The following is a 13,050-nucleotide window of genomic DNA, read 5'->3' as shown; positions in this document are numbered from 1 at the left end:
GTGGAATCCCCTACTACTACAGCCAGCTGCTTTTTCTTGGCAGCACCAGTAGAAATCATCTTTACTAGTGCACTAGCTGTCTGTTTCTGGCAGAAGTGCGTTTCCTTATGAGCCCCCTGGAGGACAGCAAAACGGTTCTGGGTGGGGACAACAGGTTCAGGAGGAAGTCCCTTGCTTTTAATTGTCTTTTTCCTCCTTTTTTTGTTGTCTGTTTTTTGTTGTTTTTTGTTGTTGTTGTTGTTGTTTTGTCTCCAATTCCCAGCTTCCTGGGTTAACAACCTCCTTCTTTCCTCCATGAGCTACAGCGGAAGCTTGAGGACTCTGCACAGTTTGGGCAGGGAGCAAGCATTCCTGCTTCCTCTCAGCTACCCTTACATCTTCTGGCCTATTAATAGCTTCCTGCAGCTCAGCCACCTGCTGCAGGAGTAGGAGTACCTCCACCAGGGAGCACCCAGTGCAGCCCTGCCCATTGTGTACCTTTCCCTCACCAGACCAGTGCAGGCACTCTCTACACCCCAAAGTCTGCACTGCAGCCTCCCCTCTCATCGGCTCTGTCTGAGTGCCTACGGTGGCCACCACCGGGGCAGCCATAGCAGAGCTCCCAGACCGGGCCCTGGTCATACGGCGAGTGCTCACCATCCCGCTCACCTGCCCGCGCAAACTGCCTCGGCCCGCTCTGTTTGCCCGCGCAAACTGCCTCGCCGTGCTCCTGGTCTCCTGTGCTCCCTGGGGCAGGTTTTTAACCAGTCAGGGCTAGTGGCGTTTCTCCTGGCTCCGCCCCCTGTGAGTCAGCTGCTCGCGTCAGCTGAGCTGACGGCTCCTGGGCAGGTCCTGTCGAGGACTTGAGGCTCCCTCGGTGGCTCTTGTCACTCTGAGTTGAGGCTCCTGGACACTGATCTCCCCCCGCTCCGGTGTTCAAGGCGTCCTCTCTCGAGCTATTCACCTCAGCAACTGACCCCAAAAAAATGGCCATAAAAATACATCTCTTTCCCCTGCTTCAGACAAACCCAATCCCTCCCAGCCGGGCAGTGGAATCATGTGGGCAGCAACTGCAGCCAGCACTGGGAAGTTAAAGTCTCTATGGTCTCACCCAGGTTTAATCAAGCTCAAACACAGCAGCATCACTTCATGGCCTCAGCCACCAGCTGCTGCATCACAGCGTCTGATCCCAGTGCGACCGCCTGCTCCAGTGCCTCGGCCACAGGCATAGCCACCAGCTGCTCTGCCACAGCCTGGCTCTCCAGCCCCACCAGCACCTGCTCTGCCAACTCTGACATTCCTGCACCACCACCTGGTTCACTGCCTGATCTCCTAATTCACTGCCTGTTTTAGCTTGTGCCATAAGCTCATTTGCTGACTTGGAGCCCAGGTTGCCCATTGCCCCCGGTGCATGGTCAATGGGCGGCTTCTTCACCTTCTGCGTGGCAGCCACCGTCTCAGCCAGCTTCTCCTTGGGCACCATGTTCAAGATCTTCAGGGCAAAGAGCAGCTGCAATTTGGCGGTTCCAACAAAGGAGTTGGCCAGGAAGTTGGGCAGCTTGCCCATGCGGTCTTTCTGTGTGTAGAGGGGCACACGGACCATGCTCATCACCAGAACGACATAGCGCAGCAGGATGCGACCAAAGAGCATGCCCAGGTTGGGCGCGTACAGCATGGTGGGGCACGAGTGTCTCCAGGCCAGGCCTAGCCGCATCGCATTGTACCTCATCAGCGGCTTCAGCTCAAGCACGCCCGCCACCCCCAGTGTGGGCAGCAGCGGCAGCATCGCTGCACCCACCGGCAGCACGCCCATGGCTGCCATCCCCCCCATGGCCCCCATGGCCACCATCACCTCACCGCCCTGCACCGAGACCCTGCTCCGCGCACGAGCAACAGCGCTGAGGGAGAATTAACATCCTCAGTTTTACCCAGCTGGGATTTATGGATGGCAAAAGAGGTACTTATACTTCTTTGTCCTTCTGCTGTTGGTTACCATGATTGTTAACTTAGCAATGACAATATGGATTTTGAAGGTTATGAATTTCAAAGTGGTAAGTATCATAGTAACTGTTTCTTGAAGTAATAAGTTGTAGTTTAGTTCTCTTTACCATTTTATATGCAAATCTTGTAATTTTGGATTAAAAATCATATATGCTTCTTTGAGGGTTACTTCAGTCACTTGTAGGTTTTCTGTATATTCTGCAGTGGGTAGACCTGTGCTCTATCGATTCAGATAGTTTTGCTCAATCATATGTACTTATGGGTCTTACATCTGGATCTTTAATTTTTTTAGTTTGCTCAACCAGAAGCGTTGTGGTGACTGCCCCAAGCACCTCTTGGTTGCTTGTCACCACTGACAGAAATCAGTAGGAGGTTACTGTGTGCGTTCTGCATGGATGGTATCTCTCTTAGGAGGAAACTTGGTTATTTAGGTCAACTTACGGTGATTTTTTTCAGTTTATGTTGTTCTTAGTATTTTTTTAGAGTTTACATTTATACTGTGTTTCACCCAGAAATTAGAGTGGCTGTTTTGATGTTGGTAAGAGGTAGGAATGAGAGCCATAGGGTTTTATAAGATAGCTTCCATCTGGGATCTTTAATAGCAGTGGATACCAAGACTGTATTTCAGATGTACACCTGAACATCTGTGTTCAGCGGGATCTGTGTTATCTCCTCAGCTTTGTTCCCAAAGCTTTCTTCGGATAAGGGTGATGGAAGTGCGCACTAGTTGGCAGTGGAGTAGCATCTTTTCGTATATGAAAAGAAATGCTAGAACACTCCACAGTTTGAAACAACAGTCTTTCTGGTAGGATCTTAGTCTGTGTATAGCTTTTACATTCATAAGCCACATTTTGATGTAGCCGGTGATACATTTTGAATTTCAAGGGTCATAGCACATTTCTATTCTCCATTATTTTACTGGAAATAAAAAATACCAAACAAGACCAGCATTAAACATATGTCTAAAATTGTTCTATATTTGCTAATGCTCTGTAATAGAACCCCTTATATATTTTTTTTACAGGCACTTACAGTGATTTGGCATATTATGATTGGATACATGTCTTGAAGACCCTTAGTAACTAACACATAATTGGTTAAGCACAGGTGTGAGAACTTGACCTCGAAAGCTTGCCAACAGTCCACAGTTCTCGTTAACTTCGTTAATTCCAGCTTCTTCTTATCTTGCTTTTTTAGGTTTCCTTGGGCCTCTCATGGCCTTGCTGTATTTTTCAGGATTTATGTACCAATTATCCGTTCTCCTGTGAGAACACTGTCTCCACATCTCCCCCTTTTTGTTTTATATATCTTTTTGGACGACCCCACTTAAGCAGGGGATTTGGGCTAGATCATATTTCCAACATATTGCCAACTACAGGCTGCTGAGCCTGCCCTGCAATACTGCTATATGTTCAGGAATGATAGTGTTCATACCCTTCTCTCACCATCACCCTGGTCGTTTTCTTAGGACACCTCTCAGTTTTGCCAGGTTCAATGAGGCAGTCGGCACCATTCCCATTCCTGCCACCACAGCTCTTTCTCATATACCTTTACTATTGCATGAAAGACAGAGCTGCCTGAAAAGACCGTGCATCATAGAAGGGCTTTCCTTTGCATATGGGTAATACAGTGTGGATAAAACAAGCACGAGTGATAGTTAGGACACAGGTGAAGAATAAGTCTCAAATAGCTTAGCTATGTTTGGAACTATGTTTGCAGGCAGACCTGTGGTGGTGGCTTGCTCAAAAACAAGACTTGATACAATCGTAAATGTGATTCCAGAGCATACTACAAGTAATACAAACAGCCTGGCAGTGTGTCAGCAATATTTTTACAAAAATAAGGACTTTTTAACAGTGTGGCTACATAATGAAAGATGGGGAAGGAGAGGAAGATGTGTTTAAATATGCAAAAATAATATAATAAAAAATAAAATTCATACATGTTATCAAAAAACAGCTAATAACAGAAACAGCCAGATAGTAACAAAATAAGATGCAGATGGGAACCTAAAATGACATTTCTTATCTTCTGAGTGCTTGACTGCCACTTCAATATTGCAGGTTTTGAATGTATAAAGTCCTTGTTTTGTTTTAAGAACACTACAGCATCAAACAGAAGATTCAGCAGCAGGGTAAAAAGTTGGGTTATCACTTTATTTTAATATTTAATTTCTATTGTTTAGTTTTCTTAAAGCATTGATTATGTTTGAATGGTAAAAAAAACCTGCAACCCTCAAACAAATGAATCCACCAACAGCCTCCGCTATTTATTTACAATTTTTCAGGACGGGGGGGGGGGGGATTGGTTGTAAAGGGACTTTTTCTGACTATGTGAAAATGACATTTACATGGAGATTATTACACTTGAGACACGCCATGGGACACAAATCTGTTTAATTAGTTTCTCTTGCTGTAATCGTTCTACCCAAGATAGTTTTTTCAGCACTTGAAAAATTACAGACAAAAAACCCAGTTTGTAATCATCTTGCTGAACCATGCAGCAACCCTCTATGAATTTTCTATTGATACATTCTTTACTCATTGCCTGAAAGTGCAGCCCTCTCTGTGAAGTTATAATATGAGCAAAAAAAGAAGAATAATATATACCAAAAAATGGTATATATGAACTGCTGGCTAGATGCTGTGAAACCGTCCATGCAGGCAACTGCCATCAGCTGACTCAGAAACTGTCAAAAGCTTCTAATCTGCTTCAGTTTTGCTTCATTTGTTGCTGCATTTTTGCTTGATGCTGAAGTCTTAATAAGGAATTGCTGTGGCTTTATTTCAGCTTAGATTTTGCACTGATCTAGCTATACCACAGCTTTGGCGGGTAATAAAATACAGTTGATTTCCCCAGTGATTTTACAGTCTTCATAATCACAGAATCATAGAATGGCTTGGGTTGGAAGGAATCATCTGGTTCCAACCCTCCTGTCATAGCCTGGGACACCTTCCACTAGATCATGATGCTTAAAGCCCCATTCAACCTGGGCTTGACCACTTCTAGGGATGGGGCAACCGTAACTTCTCTGGGCAACCTGTGCCAGTGTCTCACCACCGTCACAGTAAAAGCTTTCTTCCTCTAATCCTGTCTTCATATGAGAGGTGCTCTAGTCCTATGGCCCTTCCTCTGGACTCATTCTAACTGGTCCATGTCCTTTTTATGTTCAGGCCCCAGAGCTGAATGCAGTACTACAGGAGAGTGGAGTAAAGGGGCAGGATCACCTCCCTCAACTTTGGTCATGCTTCTTTTGTTGCAGCCCAGGATACTGTTGGCTTTCTGGGCTGCAAGTGCACATTGCTGGCTCACATTGATGTTCTGATTAATCAACATCCCCAAGTTCTTCTTCTCAGGACTGCTCTCAATCCATTCTCCACCCAGCCTGTACCTGTGCTTGGGATTGTCCCAACCCCTATGCAGGACCTTGCACTTGGCTTTGTGGGACTTCGTGAAGTGCACACAGGCCCATCTCCCCAGCCTGTCAACATCCCTCCAGATCCTATCCCTTACCTCCAGTGTGCCAACTTCACTACTCAGCTTGGTTTTGTCAGCAAGCCTGCTGCAGGTGCACCCAATCCCACCAACTGTGCTGTTGACAAAGATGTTAGACAATGCCGGTCCCAGTATCAACTCCTGAGGAACACAACTCATCACCGGCCTCCGTTTGGATATCAAGCTGTTGACAACAATTCTCTGAATGTTATATATGCTACATGCATTGGCATAGCGGTATTTAAGTTAGGCCTGAATGAATCCAATTGACTGACTAGAGTAGCTGGAATTCCAAACTTACTGGGTAGAGTAGCTGGAATTCCTTTGTGCTGCTCTCCTGTTAGCCTCTGATCCCCCTCCAGGCTTGGATCCTTGATGGATCCTTGATGCCTCATGACATCAAACTTGTAGGAGTGGGATGGACTGAGGTTCCCCTGCCTTGGCAACTTTAGTTTAAAGCCCTCTTCATCAGCTTGGCAAGCCTATGACTGAAGATGCTCTTCTCCTTCTCTGGCAGCTAGCCCCCCTTATTAGTCAGTAAATTTTGTCTTCTCAGATGAGTGAAACTTTCCATTCTTTCCTGGTTTTTACCACCAAACATTCCTTTTTATCATGATTTTCAAGCCTTCATCTTTAGAGCATTTATACTGAGATCAGTGAATTTGTCATCTTTCCTTCTACAGAGATGCTCTGGTGCATCCTAAAGAGACTACCAAACAGTTGTCAGAGGACACAATACACTAAACCCCTGCTAGGAGGTTTTCTTTGATGAGATACTTATTCTATGAAACTTCTTGCATGACATTTGTTCAATCAAAATATGATTGACTTCTCTCATCCTATCCCCACCAGGATTAAAATGTTAACAGGTTGAGGTAGAGTGAAAAAAAAAGAGTTTGTGTATAAGGATCATGTATTTTAAAAGTAAATTGTTAATCTGTCAATAAAACCAAAAAAAAGTTTGTGTGCTTTCCTGTCTTTGGAAAAGAGAAATATTTGTCTGTAAAGATAAAGGAGCAAATTTTGCTTGTCACTGCAAAGGCACAATGCATAGTATGCTAACCTTTCAGCCCATAAGCATCTGTCTGGGTATTGGCACTAACTGACACCAGCAAACATCATGTTTGTGTCAAGAAAAGAGATAATTTGCTGCTGAATGCATGATGAGGCCAGTCAAAGGGAAGTTAAGTTATAACCACTTTCTTCTTAGCTTAGAGTCAATTTTTAAAAATTTATAACTGAAATATTCATGACAGAAATAATAGTCTATCTAGAAAACATTCGTTGAAGATGCCTTTTATCATATTGTACAATGTTTGTACAGCTCTTTAATCCTGTAATTGACATCAGGTCTTGCTGATTTTTTGAGAAAAAGTAGCTCAGGTAAGACAGATTTTTATTTTCTTTCAGTCTTCTTTCAATACCAAAACTGAAGAAAAGTATATTCAAGAAGGGCGTTTGAAGTAACATGCAGGAGCTAAATCCTGCCAACAAATAATGAAAAGTGTGCTTAAATCCCCTAAGCCTCACTTATTTTCTTTTAATGTTTATAAACTTTATCTTGAAATAAGTGTTTCTGTTGATGAATGCAAAAGTGAAATATTTCCTGTTTAAGGGAAAATATAGAAGGTAATGCTTTTTCCTAATACAATTTGTACTTAGTTATGGCACAGGACTGCTGATATTGGAGGTTTAAAACTGAGTAACAATAAGGCTTTATTAATGTTTAGTGACAGTGTGCCTAGCAGAAAGGATGGAATTGATGGATAGCCATGCTCTTTTACACCATTTTTTCTGTGACTCCATTATCTCTGTGCAGCACAGAAAACGGCTGCCTGGTAGATGCGCATAATAAGCCCAAGTTTACTAACACCAAAAGGGATGCTACAGTAATTTCATTCTGTGCACGAAGTCCTCATTCCTCACATCACAGGGTTTATAGGCAAAGAAGTAATCAGGGTTTTTTTTTAAGTCAGATTAGTTCCCTAATTCCTAATTCACCTAACATGAACAAAGACTTGCGCTGACACAGCACAAAGAGGGGGGAGGTGCTGCAGGGAGCGAAGGAGAAAAAAATAAAGTCAACAAGCACTGAGACGTAACACTTTGTACCATGAAACTACAGCTTAAATCAGGAGCAGCTTAATTTCTCCAGAGTGGGGAATGAGCAGCAGCTGTAATTACTGCCTGTAAGTGCAAACACTCACTCATTCCCCTGCCTCAGAGAGGTTGAGCTGCTACTGGCCATTTAAGACAATTCCCCGTTCCCTTGCCAGTGTAAACAGCTATATCCAATAATGCCTCTCACTTCTCCCTTTTTTAAGAGGAGTTTCTTTTTTAACCTACATCATCTCAATGATCTGGTTTACATCAGGGCCTTGCAAAGGCAGAGGCAAAACTGAACGGGCTGCAAACTGCAGAGCAGGCATAGAAAAGCCACTTGTTAAGCTATAGCCCACAGGCTGGTCTGGCTACAGACAGTAATTGAGGATGACGGATGCTGGACTTCAGTGTTCCCAATGTTCCCCACTAAAAAGGGATCCATGACAACCTGCACACATTTAAAGGATTCTGGTTTTTCACTTTTGGCCAGAAAATCTTTCCTATTATGATTTGAAAATTTCTGTTTTCAGAATTAAGCAAATTTAATGTCCTCACCCACTGATAGTACTTGGCTTCTAAGATTTGTAAGAGGATTTTCAAGGACAGACCTAGTTCCACTCCAAGGGGAGAAGGAAAAATCTGCTGGGCAGCCACCAATGTATCTCAAGGGCACACACATTACCAAGTAGATTTGGTCAGAGGCCTCCTGTAAGAGTTCAAAGCACTCTTCACAAGCAAGTTTGGCTTGTGTCCTTATCTCTTTCTAACTGGTTTTGTTCTTCTGTTCAAGCATCAATAACAGCAATTGAAACATATGTAAAATGTGACCCTAAACTATGCAAGACTACATGCATTTTACTTACTGTCACTTCTGAACCCTGTGCCAAAAATCTAATTGTTATTCACTAAGTGGAAATTTCCACTCATGTCATAGTTTTCTAAAGTGTACAATAGTTTCTAAGTCTGAACTAATACTTTCTGTGCTCTAGGACTGGAATGAGACAGATTTGCTCTATTTGAATGTGAAAAGTTAATTCATTAGCACATTACGCCTACATCAAAACTTCAACCTCGGAGGTGCTAAAAAGTCATCTGTCAGTTTTCTAGAATTTTTAGTTCCATATCATCTTTACCCATATAAGAGAATTTTCCTTCATGCCAAAAATGGTAACTGTGTTTTGCTTTATATGCATGAACCCACTATATCCTTCTCTCCATGCCTTGATTGTATCTTTTCTTAATTCTTAAGAATAAGAATTCTTAAGATAGGACTGCCTCTTCAGGTAGAAATTGCGCTGATACCATTGTAGTTACAGTGACTTGGTACTGTTGCTCAAGTCTCTTTTGATAGTCAACATAACAAGGACATAAGGATAGTTTACTCAAAAGATAAAATACAGGCATAGCTGCAGGAGGGCACAGAGGCAGATCCCCTCCCACTGCTGATACTTCAGGCTCCACAGACAATTTTCTCTCTGGCAAGCAGTTACATGCTTAGCTCTCACTTACAGCCTTCTTTCCTTTTTCTTCCCTTTACCCTCAGATTCCTAAGGGAACAAGACATGTTTCTGAGAATATTTCCATTCTCATTTAGCCAATTAAATTCTCTAGTGGATGTGCCATACACAGACCTACACACACTCAACAGTAAATCAGTAGCAATAGTGAAGCATTTTCAGTAAGAATAGCTGAGGCATACTCAGGTTACTAATGAAGAGGATTTTCAATATACTTTTTTTCTTTTTTTTTACCTTGGTTTACTTTATCATCATTATAAGCTGCAGAAGGGTTTATGAGCCTGAAGGACAGGTGAGCAAGCAGAAAGCAGATAAAAGGCACTTTCTGAACAAGTCAGTCCTGGCAGCATGGCAGAGGTTGATCTGAGGGAACAGTCAAAGGAGGAGATAAGAGATGCGTGTGGTCCTAGGACAGGTTCTAGGACAGCCTTGTGCAGCTGCTGTGCAGGAGGAAATGTAAAACCAGGAGCGCTCACAACATCCTCAAGGTGGCAACTACAAAAAGGGAAAAAATAGAAAGGAGTGGAGGAGAACAAAGCGGAAGTTATGTTCAAAGTTATGTTGAAGTTTGAAACTGGTACCAAGAGTTTTTATTTAATATGATAATAGAGAGATAGCCACTGGTATTTGAAAAGAGGAATTACATCTCTGTGTCAGTAAAAAGGAAGATTACCCTGGTAGCTTCAGAGAAGGTGTAAGAGGTTTGGGGCCTATTTGTGATAACAGATTCAGAGCTCACATCTGACTCATTAAGTTTAATAAACGATACCAAGAATACCTTGCCACACATTCAAAGTAATTGTAATATACTTAGCTACTGAAAGTTTTTGTCAATCCTTCCTCTTCCACTCACTTGCCCTTATGTGCACAGATGACAAAAATCTTGTCTTTGCAATTCTTTCTTAAGTGAGAAAATGTAATTGCTATTGAAGATTCTACCACCAATATTGCTTTTCTTTAATCATGAAGAGACATTCAGCTGAACCTTTACCAATTGAATTTCAGAGTGTTTACATAAAACCTGATGTGGATACAATGAATTTCTGAGTGTTGTAAAGACAATGGTTTTTATTCTGCAAAATGCAGCACATTTCCATATTTATCACTGTAAGCATGGAATTGCCTAAAGGCAGCACATCTTTAATTAATTTTTACCTCAGTGTGAAAAGAATCCTAAATCATTTAATCATTTGCCTTTCCTTATACACTGAAAGAAAATTCTCCTGTCCAGTTCTATACAAACACACAAATGTATGCACACTATTTCTTTGAACTTGACTTTCCAACAACCTGGTTACAAATGGAAGTCCTCTCAACCTCTTGATCTAAGCTGATCTACCCATGAGAGAATAGTCCTCCTGTAAGGATGGGGTAGAGTTGCCAGTGCCAGGCCAGCAACTTCTCCCATAGCCTGTATCAGTTTCAACAGGCTCAGATGCCGGACTGAATTTGACATCTAATGTATATTTTCTAGTTGGTTGTTTTTAGATTACATTCACCTTCCATAATTGTCTGACAATTGTTTCCTCAGCCCAACCATTCTTCTGTCTTCTATTATTTTCCATTACATGAGGTAATAGCTTTCTGCCAGAGAAGGCAGTTTCATTTCTTCCATATATGTATTTTTTTCCCTACATAAATTGAGTATATAGGATGCTATGCTTAGTCTCTAGTACAGCTGCTTAAATAAATATACTTGATAATTCCATCTGCTGCTTAAACAAAGCCTGGAAATTCAATTTATTATACATTCCAAACATTATAGAAATATTAACTAATCTTTCCAATAAGCCTTTACCACTGGCAGTCATTACTGGCCCATCCAAAGGATGAAATAATGAGGAAATTGAGAGAATAAATTATGCCTCCAAATTTCTTCTACCATTCAAGATTCTAAGGACTTTCTTAGGGAACTGGTGAAACTTAAAGGGGTAGACAAGGAATTATTTGGTGGCCAAATTAAAATTTCTCCCATGTAACGATTTCTGGGTCATATGCAGACAGAACTAAATGCATATACTGAAATTTTAAAGTGCCCAGAACTCTTTGAACCTTAAAAAACCACCAGCCTCTGTATTAATCTGAAGCACTAACCTTTACTTCTTTATTCTTGTTTCTTGGGTTTTTTTAATCTTCAAATTTCCCAACTTATCAAGTATGTCTGAATATCCTTAAGTAATTCTGCTGTTCTTGATAAGCATGTGAAGTTAACTAACTTTACCATACCTAAACATGATCGGAATCACCAGGGAGGCATTTCTTTGCCCGGGTTATACAAGCGAGTTCTCATTTAAGAAGGCAAGTTTATGTCAAGCAGTTGTGCTGCATTTTATATCCAGGGTGAACAAGTTTTATACTGTGAGGACTTACAGGCAATTCAGCTGAGGAGGCTAGCCCACACAGTCAGCCACTTGATCCACAACTGCTGTGAGACAATATGGAAAGATTCAGTTTCACAACAAAGCCAGATAAATACATGGTGCTGACAAGTGAAAATAAACCTCCTTAATGCTGAAATATAAGTAGTACTTAATTGTATGTTGCAACTAAGTGCATAGCTATATTTTAACATTCCGTAATCACAATTTTTCTGAATTCAGCATTTTCTTTACATTTCAACCAAATTCAGGATATAAATTAGTGTCAACAGATTCTAATATCACATTGGATAAAAAATTCTACTTTCAGGTAGCATTAGCACTCTTGCTTTAACATGATCTGGACCACAAAGGGAGATTCTGATTATTATCTTTTAAATATGCTCACAAGCTTGTCTAACACACATGTTGCCCTCAAAGTTAGCATTTTAGGGCTAAAATCACAGAAAGCATTCCTGTGATGACACACATATTGATACTACATAACTTTCTGCTAGCGTACAGATTATCATATATATTAGCTTTTCTTTCACTGCTAATATTTGCTCTGTGTCATATAAACAGATTCAAGCAGATAATTTCTGAAAGTTGTTGCTCAGATGAAATGCTACTCTTCTTACTTTCTTAACAGACTGTCAATAATAGATAATGCAATAAAGAGATGAACAAAGAGAAAAATTCCCTGCAAGGGGTTTATGTTTATTATGTACCATTTACAAGTCACTCAGTACTAAATATACAGCCTATGTATAACTTTCTGTGAAGGCTACTCTTTGAAAGGTGATATGCTTCTGTGAATGCAGCTCTTGAATGTGGATCTATATGATCTTGGCATCTGAAATGGACTAGAAATATATTTAAGGCAGAGGGTTCTTTCCCTGTATGTAGTGGGTTTTGGATGGCTGTTTCTCAATCAAGTGGACTTCTGGTTTTGTTTGAAAGTTGAAAAAATATGTTCTTTAGAAAGGTTTATTTTTCTTTCTTCATGTTGGAAGTATTCTTTTATATATTCATAGCGTGTATTCATATATATGAGTAGATAATATCTTGTGTACTCAGAGTACGTTTTTTACGTATTCAGATTATATGCAGTCCAAATAAATTACTATAAAATTGCTGCTTCATAGCAAGAAATAATTCCTGTATGTGAGAATAATTAGGAAAAAGTAATCTATATTTGGTAGTTAGGAGCATAGCGTTCTTTAACTGAGATCAAAATGAGAATAACCACATAATATGGCACCTCAGATCAGATCAGCTCTGTGTCATTTAATGTAATCCTTTATGTCCAGACTCCAGATCTTAAAAACTGTACATCACTTAATTAAGTAAAGCATACAAGGTCATGAAGATGAAAGCTTCTGGAGCTATCTGAAATTATAGAACACAGTTTTGAAGTGTACTAAAGCAAATAATAGATCATAAACAGGAAAAAAATCCACTTACATAGTGTCATATAAGGGGTCAGCTCAGCAGGAAGTACCATTTTTCTGCAAGACAATTTAAAGCCTGCTTTCTTTACTTAAGTTCAAACACTGATGATTTCAAAGATTTTTCTGTGCCTTAGATTTCCATAG

At 41.0% G+C, this 13,050-nt stretch overlaps 1 protein-coding gene across 1 annotated transcript; it reads right to left on the bottom strand.

Moving 5' to 3' along the window:
- Window positions 1–970: 970 nt before the first annotated feature.
- On the bottom strand, window positions 971–1,819 carry LOC133226346 (tudor-interacting repair regulator protein-like). Its single transcript, XM_061379779.1, is given in 2 exon segments — window positions 971–1,300; window positions 1,303–1,819. Coding segments are annotated over 2 exon segments (696 nt in total). The 3' UTR covers window positions 971–1,121.
- Between the last annotated feature and the right edge of the window lie 11,231 nt (window positions 1,820–13,050).

This window comes from Neopsephotus bourkii, unplaced genomic scaffold, assembly GCF_033783945.1.
Source record: "Neopsephotus bourkii isolate Nb327-2 ecotype Australia unplaced genomic scaffold, CSIRO-AGI_Nbou_v1 NB_1780, whole genome shotgun sequence".
In the NCBI taxonomy this organism is placed as follows: Eukaryota; Metazoa; Chordata; class Aves; order Psittaciformes; family Psittacidae; genus Neopsephotus; species Neopsephotus bourkii.
Note: the sequence above shows the minus strand (reverse complement) of the source record. Positions and strands in the feature narration are given on the sequence as shown.